This window comes from Mytilus edulis, unplaced genomic scaffold (genome assembly GCF_963676685.1).
Source record: "Mytilus edulis unplaced genomic scaffold, xbMytEdul2.2 SCAFFOLD_1340, whole genome shotgun sequence".
NCBI classification, from domain to species: domain Eukaryota; kingdom Metazoa; phylum Mollusca; class Bivalvia; order Mytilida; family Mytilidae; genus Mytilus; species Mytilus edulis.
Genome location: NW_027267983.1, coordinates 1 through 24,343, shown reverse-complemented (window position 1 = coordinate 24,343; position 24,343 = coordinate 1). Strand labels below are relative to the sequence as shown.

General features: G+C 32.0%; 1 protein-coding gene across 1 annotated transcript; it reads right to left on the bottom strand.

The window, feature by feature from the left end:
• Positions 1-225: 225 nt before the first annotated feature.
• LOC139506485 (E3 ubiquitin-protein ligase DTX4-like) lies at positions 226-10,746 on the bottom strand (the record flags this gene model as incomplete). The annotated part of the gene is made up of 4 exons (XM_071295472.1): positions 10,616-10,746; positions 8,798-8,979; positions 8,024-8,147; positions 226-441 (listed from the first exon to the last, which is right to left on the bottom strand). Coding segments are annotated over exons 1-4 (544 nt in total), but the record flags the coding sequence as incomplete, so codon positions are not given.
• Between the last annotated feature and the right edge of the window lie 13,597 nt (positions 10,747-24,343).

Genomic DNA, 24,343 nt, shown 5'->3' with positions numbered 1-24,343 from the left:
CCAGGGACAATATTCCCCAATATTCATGCAATAACCCTTTTATTGTATAGCAATATAATATTTGAAAGTAAAAATTGGTTTAAACTAAGATTTTGTCATTGATGACGTCTTGAATTTTGAAGATTTATTGCACTAGTGCATTATTAGAATTTATTGCATGCTAACTTTTGGTATTTTTCTATGGGAAATATGATATTGCTATGCAATAAAAGTCATTCTTCTAACTTTTCTCACCAGATTTACATCGATCAATAGTGCGAGCTACATTGGTGACTGTATTGACCTGTTCCATTTGAGCAAAGTCTATATCATAAGCTCTGTGGTTAGCCACTATATTGAGATCCTTCCCTGTAATTCTGGCATTCTCTATTTCCACAGAATGTTCAGCATTGTATGGAATCCATTTACCCTTCTCATCCTCCCACTGCCATACATAGTAATCTAAAAGAGATAATTACAGTACACAACACATTACCAGGGAAAGAGTTAAGCACTTACAAATGTGTTTAACCTCACCATATTCTTAAAATGATTGTCCCAAGTAAGGAGCCCGTAATTCAGTGGTTGTTGTTGGTTTCTGTCTATCATATTTGTTTTTCATAAATTGTCTTATTACATAAATCAGGCCTTTAGTTTTCTAGTTTTAAACGTTTCACATTTTTTCAAGTCTTTTATAGCTGAGTCCTTGGTATAGGTTTTATTGGATTGTTGTTAGAAATAGCTGACATTCCATGCAATCATTAAACTTTAAAATAAAAATAATATCAGTTAGATTTAGTATTTTAATGTGTGATTATTTGTGTCTTATATAAAAGGTGTTGTGAATTGGAAATATCTATAGTCCCACAACATCTCTCATTTATTTTCTGTGTCGATTTTGAGGATTAAAAGGAGTAAACTGTTTTCATCAGTTGTTTTTTTACTTGAAATGCAAAACGATTAATTAATTACTAATGTCAGTCAGGGGCATTACTTGCAAAAGTATTTTTTATTTACTTCAAGAAGTAAAACTAGAGGCTCTAAAGAGCCTGTGTCGCTCACCTTGGTCTATGTGAATATTAAACAATGGACACAGATGGATTCATGACAAAATTGTGTTTTGGTGATGGTGATGTGTTTGTAGATCTTACTTTACTAAACATTCTTGCTGCTTACAATTATCTCTATCTATAACAGTACTTTCTGTGGAAAATGTTATCGAAAATCTTCAAATTTTAAGAAAATTGTTAAAAATTGACTATGAAGGGCAATAACTCCTTAGGGGGTCAATTGACTATTTTGGTCATACTGACTTATTTTTAGTTCTTACTTTGCTGTACATTATTGCTGTTTACAGTTTATCTCTATCTATAATAATATTCAAGATAAAACAGCAAAATTTCCTCAAAATGACCAATTCAGGGGCAGCAACCTAACAACCGATTATCCGATTCATCTGAAAATTCCAGGGCAGATAGATCTTGACCTGATCAACAATTTTACCCCATGTCAGATTTGCTCTAAATGCTTTGGTTTTTGAGTTATAAGCCAAAAAATGCATTTTACCACTATGTTCTATTTTTAGCCATGAAGGCCATCTAGGTTGGTTGGCCGGGTCACCAGACACATTTTTTAACTAGATACCCCAATGATGATTATGGCCAAGTTTGGTTAAATTTGGCCCAGTAGTTTCAGAGGAGAAGATTTTTCTAAAAGATTAATAAGATTTACGAAAAATGGTTAAAAATTGACTATAAAGGGCAATAACTCCTAAAGTGGTCAACTGACCATTTTGGTCATGTTGACTTATTTGTAGATCTTACTTTGCTGAACATTATTGCTGTTTACAGTTTATCTCTATCTATAATAATATTCAAGATAATAACCAAAAACAGCAAAATTTCCTTAAAATTACCATTTCAGGGGCAGCAACCCAACAACGAAATGTTCAATTCATCTGAAAATTTCAGGGCAGACAGACTTTGACCTGATAAACAATGTAACCCCATGTTAGATTTGCTCTAAATGCTTTGGTTTTTGAGTTATAAGCCAAAAACTGCATTTTACCTCTATGTTCTATTTTTAGCTGTGGTGGCCATCTTGGTTGGTTGGCCGGGTCACCGGACACATTTTTTAAACAAGATACCCCAATGATGATGATGGCCAAGTTTGGTTAAATTTGGCCTAGTAGTTTCAGAGGAGAAGATTTTTCTAAAAGATTACTAAGATTTACGAAAAATGGTTAAAAATTGACTAAAAGGGCAATAACTCCTTAAGGGGTCAACTGACCATTTTGGTCATGTTGACTTTTTTGTAGATCTTACTTTGCTGAACATTATTGCTATTACAGTTTATCTGTATCTATAATTATATTCAAGATAATAACCAAAAACGGTGAAATTTCCTTAAAATGACCAATTTTGGGCAGCAACCCAATAACGGGTTGTCCGATTCATCTGAAAATTTCAGGGCAGATAGATCTTGACCTGATAAACAATTTTACCCCATGTCAGATTTGCTCTAAATGCTTTGGTTTCAGAGATATGAGCCAAAATCTACATTTTACCCCATTGTTCTATTTTTAGCCGTGGCGGCCATCTTGGTTGGTTGGCCGGGTCACGCCACACATTTTTTAAACTAGATACCCCAATGATGATTTTGGTCAAGTTTGGTTAAATTTGGCCCAGTAGTTTCAGAGGAGAAGATTTTTTGTAAAAGTTAAAGACGACGGACGACAGACGACGACGACGGACGCCGGACGCAAAGTGATGGGAAAAGCTCACTTGGACCTTCGGGCCAGGTGAGCTAAAAAAATATACACATATAAGTTAATTATAATGTTTAAATAATCTCCCCTTAATTTTCTCAAAAATTTACTTGTATCAGTGAATTTGTCTTACAATCCCACAAAAATAATCAAGTTTTGAGAAGTAAATCATGCCTTTAATGATTTTTCCCAGGTTAGCTCATAATTTTTTATTATAGTTCATCTCATTAATTCAACAAAGAAACTGATTGCGCAAGATCTTAAAAGTATTTGAAAAAGGCCTTCAAAAATTGCTCCTTGGGAGCTTGTAAATAATCAGTGTTCTGAAGATAACAGACAAATGGGATTTTCATTGTCCATGAAATCACACTTAAATGATTAGTAAAGACATCTGCAAAGGGCAGACAATTCAAAATTCTTTTTGAGCAACAAAATCCTAAGGATTCAAGAAAGCAGATAGGATGATTTTTTACTTACACAAGTAAAAAATTCTGAATGTATAAGGGACATAGCTCAGCTATTTTTTTTACCTATACAAGTAAATAAAATTAACTTGTATAAGTATCCTACAAATTTACTTATGCATGTATATTTATTTTACTTCTTCAAGTAAATAACCAGGTGCTCCGCAGGGCGCAGCTTTATACGACCGCAGAGGTCGAACCCTGAACAGTTAGGGCAAGTATGGACAAAACATTCAAGCGTGATACAGCTCTGAATTTGGATTGTGATCAAATTTTTGACATTACATGGTTTTTTTTTACACAAAACAAATGTCAAGATTTTACAAATCAATTAAAGATTTCTTCTTCAAACTTATTTAAATCTAAAATTAAATAGTTGACACAGCATAGGTTTCTGATACAGAATGAATGTGGTCTAATGAACTTAAATTTTTTTTTTATTTATGAAATCTGAAATGAGAAAAATTACCCCCCCCCCCCCCCACCCCCCCCTTTTTTTTTCACATCCCCATTTCCCTTTTTCCAAAACTGATATCAATTCAAATTTCTAATGGAGTTTGCAACAATAACTACTCTTTAAAATACATCATAAAATATTAAAATGTAAAATAAAGTGCTTGTTATCACTGAATGGTAAAGATTGGTTGGTAGTAAAAGTGAATATAAATTGTTTATTGTATAAAACAATAAAAAAAACTTCATCAGAAAATTTTATATTGGCAAATTTCCAATGAAGTTATTTACATAAAGTTATTGGCAAATAAAATAGAAAATGACATCATAGTCATGTCTGGCAAATGTCCTACATACATTATCTAAAAACATTTTAGATAAGATAAGGGAAAAAAGCTTCATCAGCAACATTTTATATAGGCAAATTTCCAATGAAGTTATTTACATAAAGTTATTGGCAAATAAAAATAGAAAATGACATCATAGTCATGTCTGGCAAATTTCCAACATATATTATCAACTACTATTCTATACAAAGAAAGATAACTCCAATTGAAAATTAATTGCTATTGCACAATATTGTGCAATTAGATATTTCTTGCTATTGTGCAATACTGTGCAATTGAAAATTTTTTGCTATTGCACAATACTTGATATGGAATCCTGATTTGGACCAACTTGAAAACTGGGCCAAAATCAAAAATCAAAGTACATGTTTAGATAAGGCATATCAAATAAGCCCAAGAATTTAATTTTTGTTAAAATCCAACTTAGTTTAATTTTGGACCCTTTGGACCTTAATGTAGACCAATTTGAAAACTGGACCAAAAATTAAGAATCTACATACACAGTTAGATTTGGCATATCAAAGAACCCATTTATTCAATTTTTGATGAAATCAAACAAAGTTTAATTTTGGACCCCCATTTGGACCAACTTGAAAACTAGGCCAATAATTAACCAGGTGCTCCGCAGGGCGCAGCTTTATACGACCGCAGAGGTCGAACCCTGAACAGTTGGGGCAAGTATGGACAAAACATTCTAGCGTGATACAGCTCTGAATTTGGATTGAGATCAAATTTTTGACATTACATGGTTTTTTTTTTACACAAAACAAATGTCAAGATTTTACAAATTTTACAATTAAAGATTTCTTCTTCAAACTTTTTAAATCTAAAATTAAATAGTTGACACAGCATAGGTTTCTGACACAGAATGAATGTGGTCTAATGAACTTAAAAGTTTGTTTTTGCCTTTTAGCAATTCACTATGCTGTTGAATATTAATCCTCTCAAAAAAATGTTTGAATAAATTTCTTTTTATTTATGAAATCTGAAATGAGAAAAATTTAAACCCCCCCCCCTTTTTTTTTCACATCCCCGTTTCCCTTTTTCCAAAACTGATATCAATTCAAATTTCTAATGGAGTTTGCAACAATAACTACTCTTTTAAATACATCATAAAATATTAAAATGTAAAATAAAGTGCTTGTTATCACTGAATGGTAAAGATTGGTTGGTAGTAAAAGTGAATATACATTGTTTATTGTATAAAACAATAAAAAAAACTTCATCAGCAACATTTTATATTGGCAAATTTCCAATGAAGTTATTTACATAAAGTTATTGGCAAATAAAAATAGAAAATGACATCATAGTCATGTCTGGCAAATGTCCAACATACATTATCTAAAAACATTTTAGATAAGATAAGGAAATAAGATGTAAAAAAACTGCTTGTTATCACTGAATGGTAAAGATTATTTTAATTTATCAGTTGGTAGTAAAAAGTGAATATACATTGTATATTGTATATAACAAAGATTTAAATTGATTCTGGACAAAGAAAGATAACTCCAATTAAAAAAAATCTTGCTATTGCACAATATTTTGCAATTAGATATTTCTTGCTTACTATTCTGGACAAAGAAAGATAACTCTAATTAAAAAAAAATTTGCTATTTCACAATATTGTGCAATTAAATATTTCTTGCCATTGCGCAATACTGTGCAATTGAAAAGACTTGCTATTGCACAATACTTAATATAATAATTTTAGATCCTGATTTGGACCAACTTGAAAACTGGGCCCATAATAAAAAATTCTAAGTTACATTTTTGGATTCAGCATATCAAAGAACCCAAGATTTCAATTTTTGACAAAGTTTAATTTTGGACCCCGATTTGGACCAACTTGAAAACTGGGCCAATAATCAAGAATCTAAGTACATTTTTAGATTCAGCATATCAAAGAACCTAACTGATTCATTTTTTGTCAAAATCAAACTAAGTTTAATTTTGGACCCTTTGGACCTTAATGTAGACCAATTTGAAAACGGGACCAAAAGTTAAGAATCTACATACACAGTCATGACAGTTAGATTCGGCATATCAAAGAACCCCAATTATTCAATTTTGATGAAATCAAACAAAGTTTAATTTTGGACCCTTTGGGCCCCTTATTCTGTTGGGACCAAAACTCCCAAAATCAATAACAACCTTCCTTTTATGGTCATAAACCTTGTGTTTAAATTTCATAGATTTCTATTTACTTATACTAACGTTATGGTGCGAAAACCAAGAAAAATGCTTATTTGGGTCCCTTTTTGGCCCCTAATTCCTAAACTGTTGGGACCTAAACTCCCAAAATCAATACCAACCTTCCTTTTGTAGTCATTAACCTTGTGTTTAAATTTCATTGATTTCTATTTACTTAAACTAAAGTTATTGTGCGAAAACCAAGAATAATGCTTATTTGGGCCCTTTTTTGGCCCCTAATTCCTAAACTGTTGAAACCAAAACTCCCAAAATCAATCCCAACCGTTCTTTTGTGGTCATAAACCTTGTGTCAAAATTTCATAGATTTCTATTAACTTAAACTAAAGTTATAGTGCGAAAACCAAGAAAATGCTTATTTGGGCCCTTTTTGGCCCGTAATTCCTAAAATGTTGGGACCAAAACTCCCAAAATCAATACCAACCTTCCTTTTGTGGTCATAAACCTTGTGTTAAAATTTCATAGAATTCCATTCACTTTTACTAAAGTTAGAGTGCGAAAACTAAAAGTATTCGGACGACGGACGACGACGCCGACTCCAACGTGATAGCAATATACGACGAAAAATTTTTCAAATTTTGCGGTCGTATAAAAATCTAAGTACATTTTTAAATTCAGCATATCAAAGAACCCCAAGGATTCAATTTTTGTTAAAATCAAACTAAGTTTAATTTTGGACCCTTTGGACCTTAATGTAGACCAATTTGAAAACGGGACCAAAAATTAAGAATCTACATACATAATTAGATTCGGCATATCAAAGAACCCCAATTATTCAATTTTTGATGAAATCACACAAAGTTCAATTTTGGACCCTTTGGGCCCCTTATTCCTAAACTGTTGGGACCAAAACTCCCAAAATCAACCCAACCTTCCTTTTATGATCATAAACCTTGTGTTTAAATTTCATAGATTTCTATTTACTTATACTAAAGTTATGGTGCAAAAACCAAAAATAATGCTTATTTGGGCCCCTTTTTGGCCCCTAATTCATAAACTGTTGTGACCTCAACTCCAAAAATCAATCCCAACCTTCCTTTTGTGGTCATAAACCTTGTGTTTAAATTTCATTGATTTCTATTTACTTATACTAAAGTTATTGTGCGAAAACCAAGAATAATGCTTATTTGGGCCCTTTTTTGTACCTTAATTCCTAAACTGTTGGAACCAAACTTCCCAAAATCAATCCCAACTGTCCTTTTGTGGTCATAAACCTTGTGTCAAAATTTCATAGATTTCTATTCACTTAAACTAAAGTTATAGTGCGAAAACCAAGAAAATGCTTATTTGGGCCCTTTTTGGCCCCTAATTCCTAAAATGTTGGGACCAAAACTCCCAAAATCAATCCCAACCTTCCTTTTGTGGTCATAAACCTTGTGTTAAAATTTCATTGATTTCTATTCACTTTTACTAAAGTTAGAGTGCGAAAACTAAAAGTATTCGGACGACGACGACGCAGACGACGACGCCAACGTGATAGCAATGTACGACCAAAAAATTAAAATTTTTGCGGTCGTATAAAAATTACTTCTTCAAGTAGTACCCCTGACTGAATGTACTTTTTACTTGTGATTTGTCTAATTCATTTGAATTAAATCATAGCAAGAACTCAACCCTCTATATATCGTTTTAGTAATGTTTCTTCAAGGTCTAATCAAGGATGGACCATACTTATTTTCATATGAACAAAGTGTTGAGAGAAAATAAAACTTTGAGCTACATATTTTTTATCTTGGGATTGACAGTTTGCATCGATTTAAACATACACATCAAATAAACAAACAGAACACATCAATTAAACATACCATCACTCTTATCATCTTTAACAGCTAATCTGACCCTTCTTGACCACCCAGTCTTACTGTTCTTCTGTACCATTTTGTCAAAGACAACCTCTAAACTGGCACCACCAACAACATCAAAACTCATCTAAATTTACAACAGTTTTTAATCGTATTAGCATGTTTAAATGTTACTTAGGTTTCGTGTTGTTCAGTCTTTAGTTTTCTATGTTTTGTATTGTGTTCGATTGTTTGTCTGCTGGTCTTTTTTTCCCCTTCTTTTTCCCATGGCATTGTCAGTTTATTTTCGACTTATGAGAGTTTAAATGTCCCTCTGGTATCTTTCTCCTTTCTTTTAAATATAACTGAAAATATGATGAAATTAGATACACCTTTTAAAATGCTTTTGACAACAATATTCACTAGACTGTACTGAACATTATACGAAGTTGTATAATAACTAATTCATTTAGCTTGAACTAATAATCATGATAAACTAGATTTGTAACATTCTTGAGAGAAAAATAGAGCAATGTAGTCAATAGAGGATAAAAAAGGAATACATTTACTTTAAACATTGTACTTAACTATAATACATGTAATAGTTTATATGTTCTTACTCTGAACTTGTTATACTTGTAGTAACTTTGAACTTTAATATTACTTTATACAATAATAGTTACATTTAGTTTGTTCTGTCATGTCTGTAGAAGTAATATTTTGTTTGGTCTACAAATAGTTTGAAATTGATAGGTACATTTACTTTGTACAATAATATATTTTTTTATTTCGACTCACAGATGGTTTCTTTAAATTGAAAGCATCAGTAATACTTTCATTTTTATCATCAGAGTATTTTGTCCAGGTAGATTTGTCTCCTTCCCATTCCCATCTCACTGTTACACCATCAATTTGTGATCCAATTGCAAGTTTTGATTTCTTTGTTGGTACTGTATCTCCACTGCCATCTTCAGTTGTATCTGTAGTGGAATGAAAAATATGAAAAATGATTAATCAAGATTGAACGCTAAAGTTAACCAATTTCGATAACTTATCGACTCGTAGGAGTCGATATTTGCAACTTTTTTATTCTGGTCAATTATTTCTTGCTTAACAATATTTGACTTATTAAAGTCGTATTTTGTCTTGCATTAAAGGGAGACAAATCCTAAAACTTACAAATTTAAACCTCTATGAGTCAAAAGCAGATTCAAACTTATTTATGTCTGAGCTCTGACTTATAATTAGCAAGTTTTCATTAATTAATTAAAATCAGCTCTTTTTATTTTAACTCATACTTCTACCAAATTGTACCCAATATTTTTAAACATTATAATGCTTCATCTTTTATTATTTTGTAGTTGATCTACTAATATGATTTACATTTAAAAAAAAAATCCTCAAGTTTGCACGATCCATAGATTATTTGAAAAGGATATTTTACAGAATATTGCCTTGGACATGTCTTTTAATCAGCCGACGGACATGACGGACCCGTTCAACAACCATACATGCGGATAAGCTGACTTGCAGTTATTTCCCCGTGCTATATATATAGAATAATACATGACAAAATCTGTATCGCATGCTGTATCATCATGAGAAACCAATATCAGTCCCGAGGGCTGAAGGTCCCGAGGGTTTATATTGGTCGAGTGGTGATACAGCATGCGATACGGATTTTGCCATGTATTATTCTGTTTACATGGTTTATCATATATTTTTACAGAATCAGATTCATGCAATATCCGTTTTTTTTAAATCGTCCGAAAATATAAGGAAGAAAAGAACATTATGATTTTCCTATTTTTTCAGCTGCCTTTTTCTTTTACAGTTTTTACAGCCATTTCTACATCTTATTGTATTTATTTTTTATGAAAATCCCTAGTAAAGTTACTGGGTAATGATTTTTTTTAAAATATCGATTTAAGTTGAAATGATATGACATTTTCTTTAGTAGGAACAGCAACTGGACGTCATAGGTCAAACATTGATGTCATTCGAATTGTGACGTCATGCCAGGTATGTGATACGGGGTATGCGATACGGGTTTAGCCATGTGATACGGGGTATGCGATACAGGGTAGGTGATACAGACTGGAAAAAAGAACCTTTATTAGATATACAAAATTGTTGTATTTTGTACTAAACATATGATATATAATGATATTATATGAAAGAAAGTTACAACAACTATGTATGTAAATAATATCAAATAAATCATGGGTACCATTTTGGTTGAGTATTAGTTGCTGAAAGAATGAGTTGTTTTGTACCTGATTTTAGCTGTGTAACTGGAAGAACCATGTCAAATTTATGAAACACATGTGTTTGTTTATTTTGCTACATAATCTAGACTTATGCAGACTAAAAAAATGCACATCAAATTCCAGACAACTCTTTAACATAACCTACGTATAAATTAAGCTAGATTTAGGTCCTGCCCTTCCTTTAAACTTTCCTAAATGTATAAGTTTGTCTGTATTTATAGAAGATATAAACAAAAATCGACTTTTTGTGGTGTAAATACTGTCATCACTGATGAACCTTAAAGCAAATCACTGTGACATGCATTGGATATAGCTGACAATTACTTGTTGAATGTCTTTTTCTCACCTGTTTTCTTCCTTCTTGGCATTTTAATTTGTATAACACTGCTAATTTCTTTTTTGATGACGGTAGGATTTTCTGTTTTGAAAGATTACGCTTGATGAACTATTTATAGAAATGATAATTTTATGAAACGAATTTCTACGATATGAACGCGGACCTAAATGAAAACATCTTTATTCGGCACGTGCCCGATTGGAAACAATTACTACGCCCTACTGTGTTTGTCAATGTTTAATAAAAACAACTATACAAACATAAAGCTAGAGGCATGTAACATCATATGGGTCTGTTAAAACTAAATTCAAGAGTCTTTCAGAGGCGGATAGGGGGTGGGGGGGGGGGGGGGGGCAGGGGGCTCGGGCCCCCCCTTTTTGGGAAAAAAATTGGTTGCTTATATAGGGAATTATTGAAGCGTGACTGGAGCGGGCCCCTTCTTAGGTCAGTCAGTGGGCCCCCACTTATGAAAATTTCTGGATCCGCCACTGTCTTTGACTTGCTTCTGAAAAAAAACCATAAAGAAAATCATTCTAAATAGTTTTATCAAGAGTTTTTACAGTTTTTTTTAAAGTGATTTATCAAGGATTTATATATATACTGTTTCTATATTGATACAGACAAGTATATTTTACTGCAAATGCAACATTCTTATTCAGTTCTCTAGTAATTATCTCCCTTTGTATATCAAGGATTTGTAAGGTATAATTGAATGAATGACAGAATTTCATATGCGTAAGAAAAGATCTCTTTTTATTAAATTAAAACTATACAGTTTTTCAGTACTATATAATCAGTAGAATTGGTAAGAGATATAACATGTATAATTTATTGGTAATATTTGCAAAGATCGACACACAACTATTTCCTAGAAAATCATCTGTCATACTGTTCGTATTTTCTTTTTATACTGAATTCTTCAATAATTGTCGACCTTGCTAGATCCTTATAGTGCGTTTCAAAGTTATCAAAAAAAAGAGGAAAAAAAAGCGTTAAAATCATCATAAATACTTATATAAGCCACCTTTTATATTTTCTTCTAATGCTTTGAAATAATATACATATCAAATTATGGGTTTTGACCAATTCCAGTCTGATTAAATAATTTTAAAATTTTAAATTTCAAAAAATAAAAAAAAGAAAAGAATGTAAAGCATTGAAGGCATGTATGAATGTAAGACACATTATAAACGATCATAAACAGGTATCATGGTCTGGTGTATGATAAAATCCTGAGCCCAGCTGGATAGGAATAGGTATTTTTTTTAGTGCTGGGTTTTAAATATTGCTTCTTAAAAGGTTGAACTAAATTCTAATATGACGTGCTTCTTTCGCTTTGTGAACAAATCTATGCTCTAAATCCAATAAAATTTGTTTGCACATGCGTATATTAACTTTTTCAGAATAATGAATTTTATCAAATCACCATGCTCTTAATATATTTCCTTAACTTTAAAACACTTTCAAACTCTTGAATGGTGCACATGATGTTACTAATTCATTTATTATGACTGTAATGTGTTGCATTCCGAAATTGACATATTTGACCTAGATACGCATTTAAAAAAAGGGGGGATCCTAACCCAGGACAACGTATTTTCCCCATTCAAACGTATTGATCGTCCAAAAAGGGGGGTTCCAACCCCCGGACCCCCCTGGATCCGCGCCTGATACGACAACTGTTCATGCTGGCCGTTCAAACTCCTCCCTCTGAAAATTCACAGTGCCAGCCATTTGCTTCTTTACAAACAAAAAAGGAGGTTCATTGAAGAGCCTACACAAACGCTTTTATATTTATTATCAAACATAGAAATTACCTTAATTGTCCTATTCAGAATCGAAATAATTGAACCAAGCTATACTTTTTGTAGTTTTAACAAGGGTAGGCATTATATTCGTGTTAGTTTAGCCCTCAATATCGCTCGGGCAAAACTAATCTCGAATATAATGCCTACCCATGTTAAAACTAAAATAAAGTATAGATTGCATCAATGATTTCTTAAAAATATTGCTCCCTGTTAGTGGAAGTTGGAAGACATTAAATTTAATCAAATATTGTTATCCACCTTGAAACTGGTGTTTCAGTCGGAATATCGTAACTTCAGAATATACAATACAGAACTTAGATATCAGTCAGATTGAAGCGATTCATGATTCATTCTGAGACTACTATAACACATATTAGTCTCAGATTAATTTCTCTTTTGTAAGTCATTGGGTTGCTGTCGAATTGATATACAGTATTACCACACCTTTTATTCAAGTTTCATAGGGAAAAAGACAACACCTTTTAAAAAGGCTTTTGTTCCTTTTGAATACATTTTAATCAAGGATGTATAACTAACTAACTAATGTACGTCCTTGTTTTTAACCAATGATTTGTTTATCTTGTCGCTATACAAATAATTAGCTAAACATAGTTATATTCGTTTTGTAAACAATATTTTGTAATATTACAAATTTTATATTTCCCGCCATATCGAAAAGTACCGAAAATACGTCATTTACTACGATGTGCATGGACAAGTCCGAGTTCCCACGATAGACGTACCTGTAGTAAAATCACACCTGAGCTGAAAAAGGTAAGTAAACGTAAAATTAACTCCTTGCAATTATTGATTAAACTTTTTAATGAGGCTGTTTAAAAAATAAAGTGTAATCAATTAGTTAATTACTGTCTACTCCAATACACATGTAATATTAAGTTTATTATGCTGCACAGTTAGTGTCACAGTACGTCACGACCACACTGTCCAGTTCATTTGTTTTGTAGAGCAGATACATTTCCCCTATTACTATCAATTTAGAGGAAAATAAAATCTAACAGCTAAAACAATTTGAATTGATTTTAATTTGGATTTTTTTTTAATTTAACAATAATTTTGAATACACCACATATGTTCAAAAAATAAGGTTACCTATTCCAAATAATTTAAATGGCTTGACAGAACTTGATAACTTGCCAAAATCTAGTACAGTCTGCACAAGTGTGTACATTATAAACCATTTAAACTTTTATTTAATTTCATGCCTCTTTGTATATCTCAATAATCAGGTGTTTATAAGTGGTTCAAAACATGTCAAAAATAGTTTTCTCTTTCAATAATTAAAGAAAACACCAGTATGGTAAAGGAATATTCCAATTCACATTTTCTCATCTTGTAAAATCCAATGCATTTCAAGAAAAATAATTATGCATGTTAACTTTGTTTGTGGTATTATGGGCCCATGCTGCGATTTTATCTCTTTATACAGTGGCGGATCCAGGGGGGGTTCCGGGGGTGCGCACCCCCCTTTATTTTTGCCGATCAATGCATTTGTATCGGGACATATGTTTTGCACCCCCCCCTTTGCCCTGGGTTAGCATGGGTTAGCACCCCCCCTTTCGAAAATTCCTGCATCCGTCCCTGTTATAGCCTTCTGACAAAGTGTTTGTGGACATTTTGTTTTACCCCTGGTGGTCCATCTGTTCCAATATGGTATATGGTTTGTCCCAGTTACTCCTTCAGTTTTCAAGCAAAAACTTAAATTACATAATGTTAGTAAATATACTGAAGACACATGTATGCATACTGTCAAAATTTTAAAGTTCTATAAATTTTCCACAAATGATGTCCCTTTATACATGTAGTAATATATTAATTCATAATTACATGCTTTGTCTTGCTACCTCCTAGATTATAAGCAAAAATTTTCCTCTATTTTAAAACTGGAATTTGCCATTTGGACGTACATGTATACTAGAAAAATATATAATTCACCAAAAAATTGAAAGAATTTCTGTTCCTCCGGAATTTTTTTTATCTAAACTTCTTCCTGTTTGAGACTTTTAAAGTTACTCTTTTTAATTGGTGATTAGAACTTGTTTGTTTACCTGTTTACTTCTTGGAAGTCTGTTTAGGAGATCTCTTTCCTTAAAATGGATGTATATATCTTATAGATCTTTGGAAGCATATCTACCTATAATAGTAAAAAACATGTGTATCATCTGTATGTATGATAAACACTTTAACATTTGTAAACATGTGGGTACAAAAAGTGAAATTGACTTCTCTGGCCAGTTATCTACAGCTTTTATTAGATTTCTTCGACTGTAATACTTAGGTCTACTCAACTTGTGCATTTCATTTGAACTTTGATGGATAGTTGTTTCATTGACAATCATACCACATCTCCTTTTTTTATATTGATATCTAAGACTTGTTTAAAAATTAATTGTTTAAACATCATTCCCTATATAATCAGGCAAAATGAAGAAATGTTAGATGTTTAAGGGTTTCCAAATCAACCCCATATTGAATGAAATATATATACTCCTTAAGGTAATTGGATGATTCACACTCCTTAAGTTAATTGTACGAATCATACTAATTTGGTTAATTGTATGACTTAAGGTATTTGGATGATTCACACTCCTTAAGTTAATTGTACGAATCATACTAATTTGGTTAATTGTATGACTTAACATGCTTAAGGTATTAAATTTGGATGAATCATACTCCGCAAGTTAATTTAATGAATCATACTCTTCAAGTTAATTGTATGACTTAAGGTATTTGGATGAATCATACTCCACAAGTTAATTGGATGAATCATACTCCTCAAGTTAATTGGATGAGTTATGGTATTTGGATGAATCATATTGGTCAATTTGGATGAATCATACTCTGCAAGTTAATTAGCTGAATCATTGTAGGGTTCTCCCTAAGGATTTTTGAAGGCGAGTCCAGGGACTCATCATTTTTAGCCATGATGAGTCCAACAGCAAGAAGAAAATATTTGAATCTCTATTCCTAACCAAGCAATGAAATGACATTAAATTCAGATCACTTTTAAACTTTTGCTATAACATGATGATATTTCTGTTTAACTGTCATGACTGTGTTCAGTTTATACAAAATACTTCAATCTTGATGCATCTGTGGACTCACCAGTTTTTAAATTGGTGAGTCCAGACTGATTTTGATGAGTCCAGGACTCATGGACTAGCCTTAGTGAGTACCCTGATACTCCTCAGGTTAATTAGATGAATCATACATGTATTCTGCAAGTTAATTAGATGAATCATACTCCACCAGTTAATTGGATGAATCATACTCCTCCAGTTAATTGGCTGAATCGTTAATTGGATGAATCATACTCCTCAAGTTAATTGGATGAATCATACTCCACCAGTTAATTGGATGAATCATACTCAAGTTAATTTGATGAATCATACTCCACCAGTTAATTGGATGAATCATACTCAAGTTAATTGGATGAATCATACCCCGCCAGTTAATTGGATGAATCATACTCAAGTTAATTTGATGAATCATACTCCACCAGTTAATTGGATGAATCATACTCAAGTTAATTTGATGAATCATACTCAACAAGTTAATTGGATGAATCATATTCCTTCAGTTATTAAAAGAATCATATAACATGGACCATATTCCTTAAAATTGGATGACTGAAGGTAATTGGGTGAATCATACTTCCTAAGTTTATAATTGGATAAATCATTCTGCTTGCACTGCACAAATAAACAAATAATGAGATGTGGTACATGTATGATTGCAATTGAGACAACTATCCACCAGAGACCAGAGGTTGGGTACATTTTGTACGTAACAACTGCAGGCCACTCTATATTTCGACCTCAGGGTTTACATGTCTCATTGCCTGATTATGCATGAAATAACTGCCACTGGATGCTAAGCAAGCAATCAACAATCATTTAATAACAGAACTTTGTTAAATAGGCAGACAGATATAAGTTATGAAAGTCACAGGTCTCAATGTACAGAAAATACATGAAATACTTGCCACTGGATTTTAGGCAAGCAACAAGCAATTAGTTACAGAACTTTGTTCAAAATGCAGACATGTATAAGTTATGAAAGTCACATGTCTCAAAGTCCAGAATATATATGAAATACTTGTCACTGGACAGAAAACAAGCACCAATCTATTAATTACAGGTTCATTGAACAGGCAGACATTTTTAAGTCATGAATCTCAAGAAGTTTCATTGTCATGAAAATGCATGAATTGATTGCATTGGACATTAAGCAAGCAAAAATCTATCAATTGCAGGTTTTAAGCTGCCAGTCATATACATGTACATGTATATACTAGTCATAGGGGTCACAGATCACATTGCCCAGAATATATTTGCATGAAATAATGACCACTGAATGTTAAGCAAACAACAATCAATCAATTACAGGTCTCTAATAGGTTTTCATATGTATGACAGTCAGAGGTCTGTAATATGCATGAAATATTTGCCACTGGCCATTAAGCAACCAACAAACAATTAATCAATCACATTTTTTCCCTTAATAATTATCATGATTATAAAGGCAGACATATTAGTCATGAGCGTCACAGGTCTTTTTTGCCAGACAGATTAGTCAAATTTCCAAGTTCTTATTTTTGAGTTCAATTTACATTTGTTCAGAAAAATTTGAAATTCAATTAGAGATATGAATGTTTGGTGGGAAGATTTTATCTTTTTAGAAGACAGTCTAAGCACCTGTTTGTATTGTGTTACAAATAATTACTGCAATGTACAAAGACATATATCTTATCAGATGTTCTTTGTTGTGACAAATTAAGTCCCTAAGGTACAAATCAATATTTATTGTTTTTATCAAATTTTGTATTCTAATAAGCCATGCTTCAAAAAGTTGTAGGAATTTTTTAATGATTACATCAACAGTAGTATTAAAGGGTCATAAATGTTATTAAGGGTGAAATATTTTTATAACCAGGAGCATTCTAATATTGTATAGGTTTTGTACTTATATATTTGAAAGTAATCGAAGGTTCATTTAAGGTTTTAATATTTACCTACATTCCTGTGGATATTTAAATGAAAAGAATGTGATTTAGATTTGATTCAGACACCTGAGCCAGGTAAACATAAAATGCTGTAAAGAAAATTGAGAAATAATAATATAGATGTAGATTGGACTTAAAAGATATGACACATCTATACATAATAACATATACTCATATTTAGGATTAACCGAGGTTTGACAAATATTTGATTAAATTGTTTATTAATTGTGCTTAAACATTTTAAAGACTCAGATGTGTGAATAATTCTCTAAAACAGTAAGGTAATATCAACCTTCTTTCACAAACCTGCTATTACTGTTAGTTTCCGAAATTATTGCGTGATTTTTTTATTGCAATTTTAATTTTTGCGATTTTGAGAAAAATTCTGTTTAACTATGTTGAATTTATATAAAAAAAAAATTAAAATCCAAGCTTTAATTATTGCAATTACCCTTGTTGGATTTTTTGCAATAATAAAACCATTGCTAGTGCTACAGTAACTGTTAACAGATCTGGCTACAAACCTGATGAGATAAGTATAATTCATTAGATCACATTGGGAGAGATCCGTTTGCGCCAAAAATGCGTCCTTTTGCGCCACAACTTTTTTTCTCCAATGCTACGTTTGCGCCACCTGTTTTAGAATTACATGGTATCATTTGCGCCAAAAATAAAACATACGATTGCGCCAATTAGAAGAAAAATGACCTTCCTTCTCCTTTATTTGGACTTAGAACCGGCAGTTTACACAGCAAATGTTTTCCTTTTCTTCTTACTGCTGCTGCATACTTAATAAGACTATATATATATATTAATCATTAGTATTTATGATAGATATGTGTACAGGTAAATTGGCGCAAATGAGTTCCCAATATTGGCGCAATTGATACATTTGGAAACAAAATTTGACGCAAATGATACCCCTGAAAAACAGTAATTGGCGCAAAAGGACTGCTGCCCTGGGTAAAGGGGACAGGATTGTAATTACAATATTAAGAACATATCAGTTGTCATCTGTGAAAGGGATATTCCAGAATGATCAACCAACTTGTGATGGCATCAGTATAATTTCTAAAGGAATTATTTCAACAATACCACTTGAAACTCTTGGTTTAATAGCTTTCTTGTTAGCAGCAACCCTCTATCAAGGAAATCATGTTAGGAAATCAAAACATGACCTGGAATTATTGTATCAACCGGGAGATATATACTCTGTATGCCTTCTCTGCTAAAATGCCTTATATATATAATTCCTCTTAATATTAACATTTTTACGACTTTCTGCCAAAAAAAAATTGTCAGAGGGATCCTGCAGTAGATGAGTAAATTTCTTAAACTGTTATATAATTTTTCAAATCTTATTATCAGGCAAATAATATAACATGATTAGTATTGCATTAAATTAAAACTTGCATTTAAAATTTTTTATGCATGTAACATGATATGTGCATCACGATAAATGAATCCATCTTTTCTTGAAATTAAATTTGCTAGCCTAATAATGGCACAGATAATTTCAATTACCACAATTACACAACACTGACGCATTAAAAAATAAACTTCTTGTATCTGTATGTTGACAAAAGTTTAAGTGTTTACTTTGCAAGCACAAAGGTTCTTTTGAGCTGACAGGTTAGAAATTATGAAAAGAAAAAGGGAAATTTTTGTGTAAATCTGCACTTTTTAACACTGGGAAGTTTTTTTTATCTCTCTACTGTAGGTCAGTTGAATTTTTAGTGCAGTAATGTATCCTTGAAAAATTGATCACAATCTTAAAAAAAACATGGTTAAGTAGGTGTACAGTGATGGATCATTTACTTTTAAATGCTGTTGACTTTTTTAGGACTCTGGAGCTATAAAACTATCCAAATATTATCTAGACAGTCAAGAATTGCACACCTATTGCCCGAGGACAAAGGCCAAGCTTTGAGCTTTCACCCTATCTTTGCTCTTCATCATTTGTAGTTATTTTACCTGGCCCTTTGATCTTGAATCAAATGACTTTGATTTCTCAGGTAATCACAGGTAATATAAAACACTTTTTCCTACAAAATATATAAATATATCACAATATGTAAATAAATCATGTGGTATTTATATTTTATCCCATTGAATGAGGCCTTTTTCTGTGAAAATAAGTTTTTTCGGTTAATATTTAAAAGAGTTACCTGTGGTATTTATCTAAACAAATATAAATAAATTTGAATGTTTTATTTGTACTTAAATGTTAGAATAATGAAAAAAAAGTCATGAAATGTATAATGAGTCAATATGACATTTAGACTTGATTTGATCAAAATTGTAAAATGTTTTTTTTAGACTCTTGGAATGCCACATGCATGTACCAATAACTCCTTCAACGCACCCCTCCTCTTCTCAGTTACAAACTAAACTTGGAAAGGAAGGTAGCAATACATAAAAAAAATAGAAAGGGGAAAAAATAATAAAATGTGTATAATTTTAACTAAATTGAAATATTGAATGTGAAAGAGGATTTTTTTTCAGATTTTCCACATTTTTTTATGTCTGATTTCCCCCCCCCTGTTTGAGGTGTTGAATTTACTTAAATCCTCATCAAGGCAAGTTCCAAAGGAGTCTGAATGGCATTTTAGCACATATTTACTATAGAATAGTACTATAATTATATTAAAACAGGAGCATAATGCCCTCTCATGCTTAAAATTTCAGATGTCAAAATTTAGAAGTTGGCAGATAGGGTAGCACATATGCCGTATCATCTATCTCGTGTTATTTTCTAGCATTGAATTGTTCTGTGTTTAGGCCATTTAGGGACAGATAATATATTGCTCTGTTCAATATTTGTGTTTCATGACATTGTAATGTGATTTAGAATGGATAGTCAAATGGCTGAAAAATTAGACACACATGGAAATTTCCATATAAACTTTAATGTAATTTCCCGTGTCCCGCTGAACTTCATTTCCCCACCGCACAATAATTTTGACTTTCACATGTTAATTGCATAAGCTTACAAAAAAATTGACAATCCCGTGTCACGCTTAGACCTAAATGAGACCCACTTCTTTATCAAATTATCTATTGGGGTAACCAAGCTTATATAGATATATGTAAAGTATGTAACGAAGTACATTGTTGAATATTTTCACAATGAAAGTGTGTAAAAATATGATAAATATGAATATGTGTATAAAAAATGACAATGATTGAGATGGATAATCCTTATCATTCTTTTGAATTTGTTTTTGTCAATAAAATTGTCTCGCTGACATTTCTGAGGTGTTTGAAGTATATAAACATGTACTTTTTTTTAAATTCGTAATTCATTTTCAAAAACAAAATTGGAACAATCTTATTGAAGACCAACTAGGAGGTTTACATATATAACTTATGAGTAATGGTAAAAACCATTTGGAGACACATGTATCATTTTAACACATAATTCATAACTTCTGATATTTTGATATGAAACTTATACAGGATGCTAATGTGCAAAATAACACAGATCAAGTCTGAGTTTTGGTGATATTTTGAAACGTATACAGGATGCTAATGTGCAAATATCACAGATCAAGTCTGAGTTTTGGGGACCTCACTTTTACCTGTCAAGAGGAATGCCACTTAACAAATGGGAAAATTGCTGAATGTTTTGTTTCTTTCCTTTAAATTAAGTTTGTCTCAACCAAATGTTATGAAACTTTCACACAATACATTATGACCATTAAACACAGATCAAGCTTGACTTTTTGTGGTGTCGTTTTTTCCATTCTAGAGTTATGCCCCTTTACAATTGGAAAAATTGTAGATAAATTGCTGAATTTTTTTGTTTCCGTTCTGTCACTAGTTTGCGTCAACCAAATATTATGAAACTTATACACAATGCTAAGAAATATATCCACAATAATCAGAACTAGTATGAATTTGGTTGCATCACTTGTAGCTTGAGTTATGTCCCTTTTTAACGTTATATGCAAGTTGGGGCATCATCTGTGTCACATGGATACATTCCACATTTATTTTGTTGTATGTTTGAAATCATTAATTCGTTAATTACAAACAAATGATTTTGCAAATTATTTATCTAATAAATGACACTTTTTTAAATTTGTCATCAACCTCTGGGGGTATTGTGTCCTTATTTAGGTTCACCTGTTAAATATACCTGTATAACATATACAATGGTATGTCTTACACTAATTAACAAACTCTTGCTGAGTTTTTGCCTCAACTATGCTGTGTAATAGCAGAGCTTCAGGGATAGAATGAATTTGTACACAAATATTCAATTTTTTTCATTGTATATTTTTACAAATACAAAATAAGGATTCTAAATGTGAAGAAACTTTGAATGAACTATAAAATATTATAAAAAGAGAGGCAAGTTGAAAATCAGTATTTTTTTAATTGGTACATAATATATATATAAATATAAAGGTGTTCATGAAAGAACATATAATACATACTACATAATACAAAATTTGAAATACTAGCGGAGAATGATATAATACTTAAATAAAGTGAGAACAAATATACTATTTATCCTGAATTTTTATCTGTCACTGGATGTTAAGCAAGCTAGCAAAATGCAATCAATTAATTTTAAACCTAAATGGGTATACAAATAGAAAATAGAGTACAATTTATTTCAGCTCATACATTGAGGGGGGCAGGACCTTTTTCGGGACGTTGGGATTGGGTGTTTTTAAGCTCGGAATTTCTGGATTGGCCCTTTCAGGATTTTTTTCAAAGGAGTAGGTCCGGTAATGACAGATTTTGGCCTCAAATTTCAGGTTCATCTGACGAAAGATGTTGACCACTTTTGAAACACTTAAGTGTCTGTTTCATTTGATTCAATTAATTTATGTGAAAGATTTTAACTAATTTAGTCATTAAAAACACTCCGATTCAAGCTGAAATATGCAAAATGTACCAAATATGCCGAAAAATGTCACTTTTAAGATAGTTTTTGTCAAAAATGAAAGTGGCTGCATCCGCTATATATATGTTATGTATTATCATTAGTTACAACTTACATTTCAATATTTTGGATGAACACGAATGCCGCCACTTTCGTTTTACACGGAAACCGTCTAAACTTTAACCAAATGGTAGAATTGTGAAGATTTTTAGTAATTTTGCATGACTAAATGGTGCTAGTACCCGATATATGTATATCGTATTGTCAAAAACAGCCCATATTTATATAGCAGAAGCATTCTACTGTCCAATAAATAACTAAAATTATACATTTTAACAATTTTGTAAAACTGCTATATTTTTGGTCCAAAAAAGGGATCTTACTGGACCTACTCCTTTCGGGATGTAGGGATTTAAAATTCTTTAAATTCAGGACCTCAGGATTTCATGTTTTTTAGCCCAGGATTTCGGGATCAGGACCTCTCCACCCCCCCTCAAACATGTATGATAATCATTACCTATATCTTTTTGAAACTTATCCATTCAGTTCAACTTGAATGTTATGGTTACAATTGTTAGATGTTGAAATCAACATATAATGCTGTGAGATAAACAGTTGGCATTATGTGTTGCAAATAGTTGTAATCGCATGCAGAGGTACATGTATCTGATTTTTTATACGACCGCAAATTTTGAAAAAATTTTCGTCGTATATTGCTATCACGTTGGCGTCGGCGTCGTCGTCGTCGTCGTCGTCGTCGTCGTCGTCGTCGTCGTCGTCGTCGTCGTCCGGTGTCCGAATACTTTTAGTTTTCGCACTCTAACTTTAGTAAAAGTGAATGGAAATCTATGAAATTTTAACACAAGGTTTATGACCACAAAAGGAAGGTTGGTATTGATTTTGGGAGTTTTGGTCCCAACATTTTAGGAATTAGGGGCCAAAAAGGGCCCAAATAAGCATTTTCTTGGTTTTTCGCACTATAACTTTAGTTTAAGTTAATAGAAATCTATGAAATTTTGACACAAGGTTTATGACCACAAAAGAACGGTTGGGATTGATTTTGGGAGTTTTGGTCTCAACAGTTTAGGAATTAGGGGCCAAAAAAGGGCCCAAATAAGCATTATTCTTGGTTTTCACACAATAACATTAGTTTAAGTAAATAGAAATCAACGAAATTTAAACACAATGTTAATGACTACAAAAGGAAGGTTGGTATTGATTTTGGGAGTTTAGGTCCCAACAGTTTAGGAATTAGGGGCCAAAAAGGGACCCAAATAAGCATTTTTCTTGGTTTTCGCACCATAACGTTAGTATAAGTAAATAGAAATCTATGAAATTTAAACACAAGGTTTATGACCATAAAAGAAAGGTTGGGTTTGATTTTGGGAGTTTTGGTCCCAACATAATAAGGGGCCCAAAGGGTCCAAAATTAAACTTTTGTTTGATTTCATCAAAATAATTGGGGTTCTTTGATATGCCGAATCTAACTGTCATGACTGTGTATGTAGATTCTTAACTTTTGGTCCCGTTTTCAAATTGGTCTACATTAAGGTCCAAAGGGTCCAAAATTAAACTTAGTTTGATTTTGACAAAAAATGAATCAGTTAGGTTCTTTGATATGCTGAATCTAAAAATGTACTTAGATTCTTGATTATTGGCCCAGTTTTCAAGTTGGTCCAAATCGGGGTCCAAAATTAAACTTTGTTTGATTTCATCAAAAATTGAATAAATGGGGTTCTTTGATATACCAAATCTAACTGTGTATGTAGATTCTTCATTTTTGGTCCTGTTTTCAAATTGGTCTACACTAAAGTCCAAAGGGTCCAAAATTAAACTTAGTCTGATTTTAACAAAAATTGAAATCTTGAAGTTCTTTGATATGCTGAATCCAAAAATGTACTCAGATTTTTTATTATGGGCCCAGTTTTCAAGTTGGTCCAAATCAGGATCTAAAATTATTATATTAAGTATTGTGCAATAGCAAGTCTTTTCAATTGCACAGTATTGCG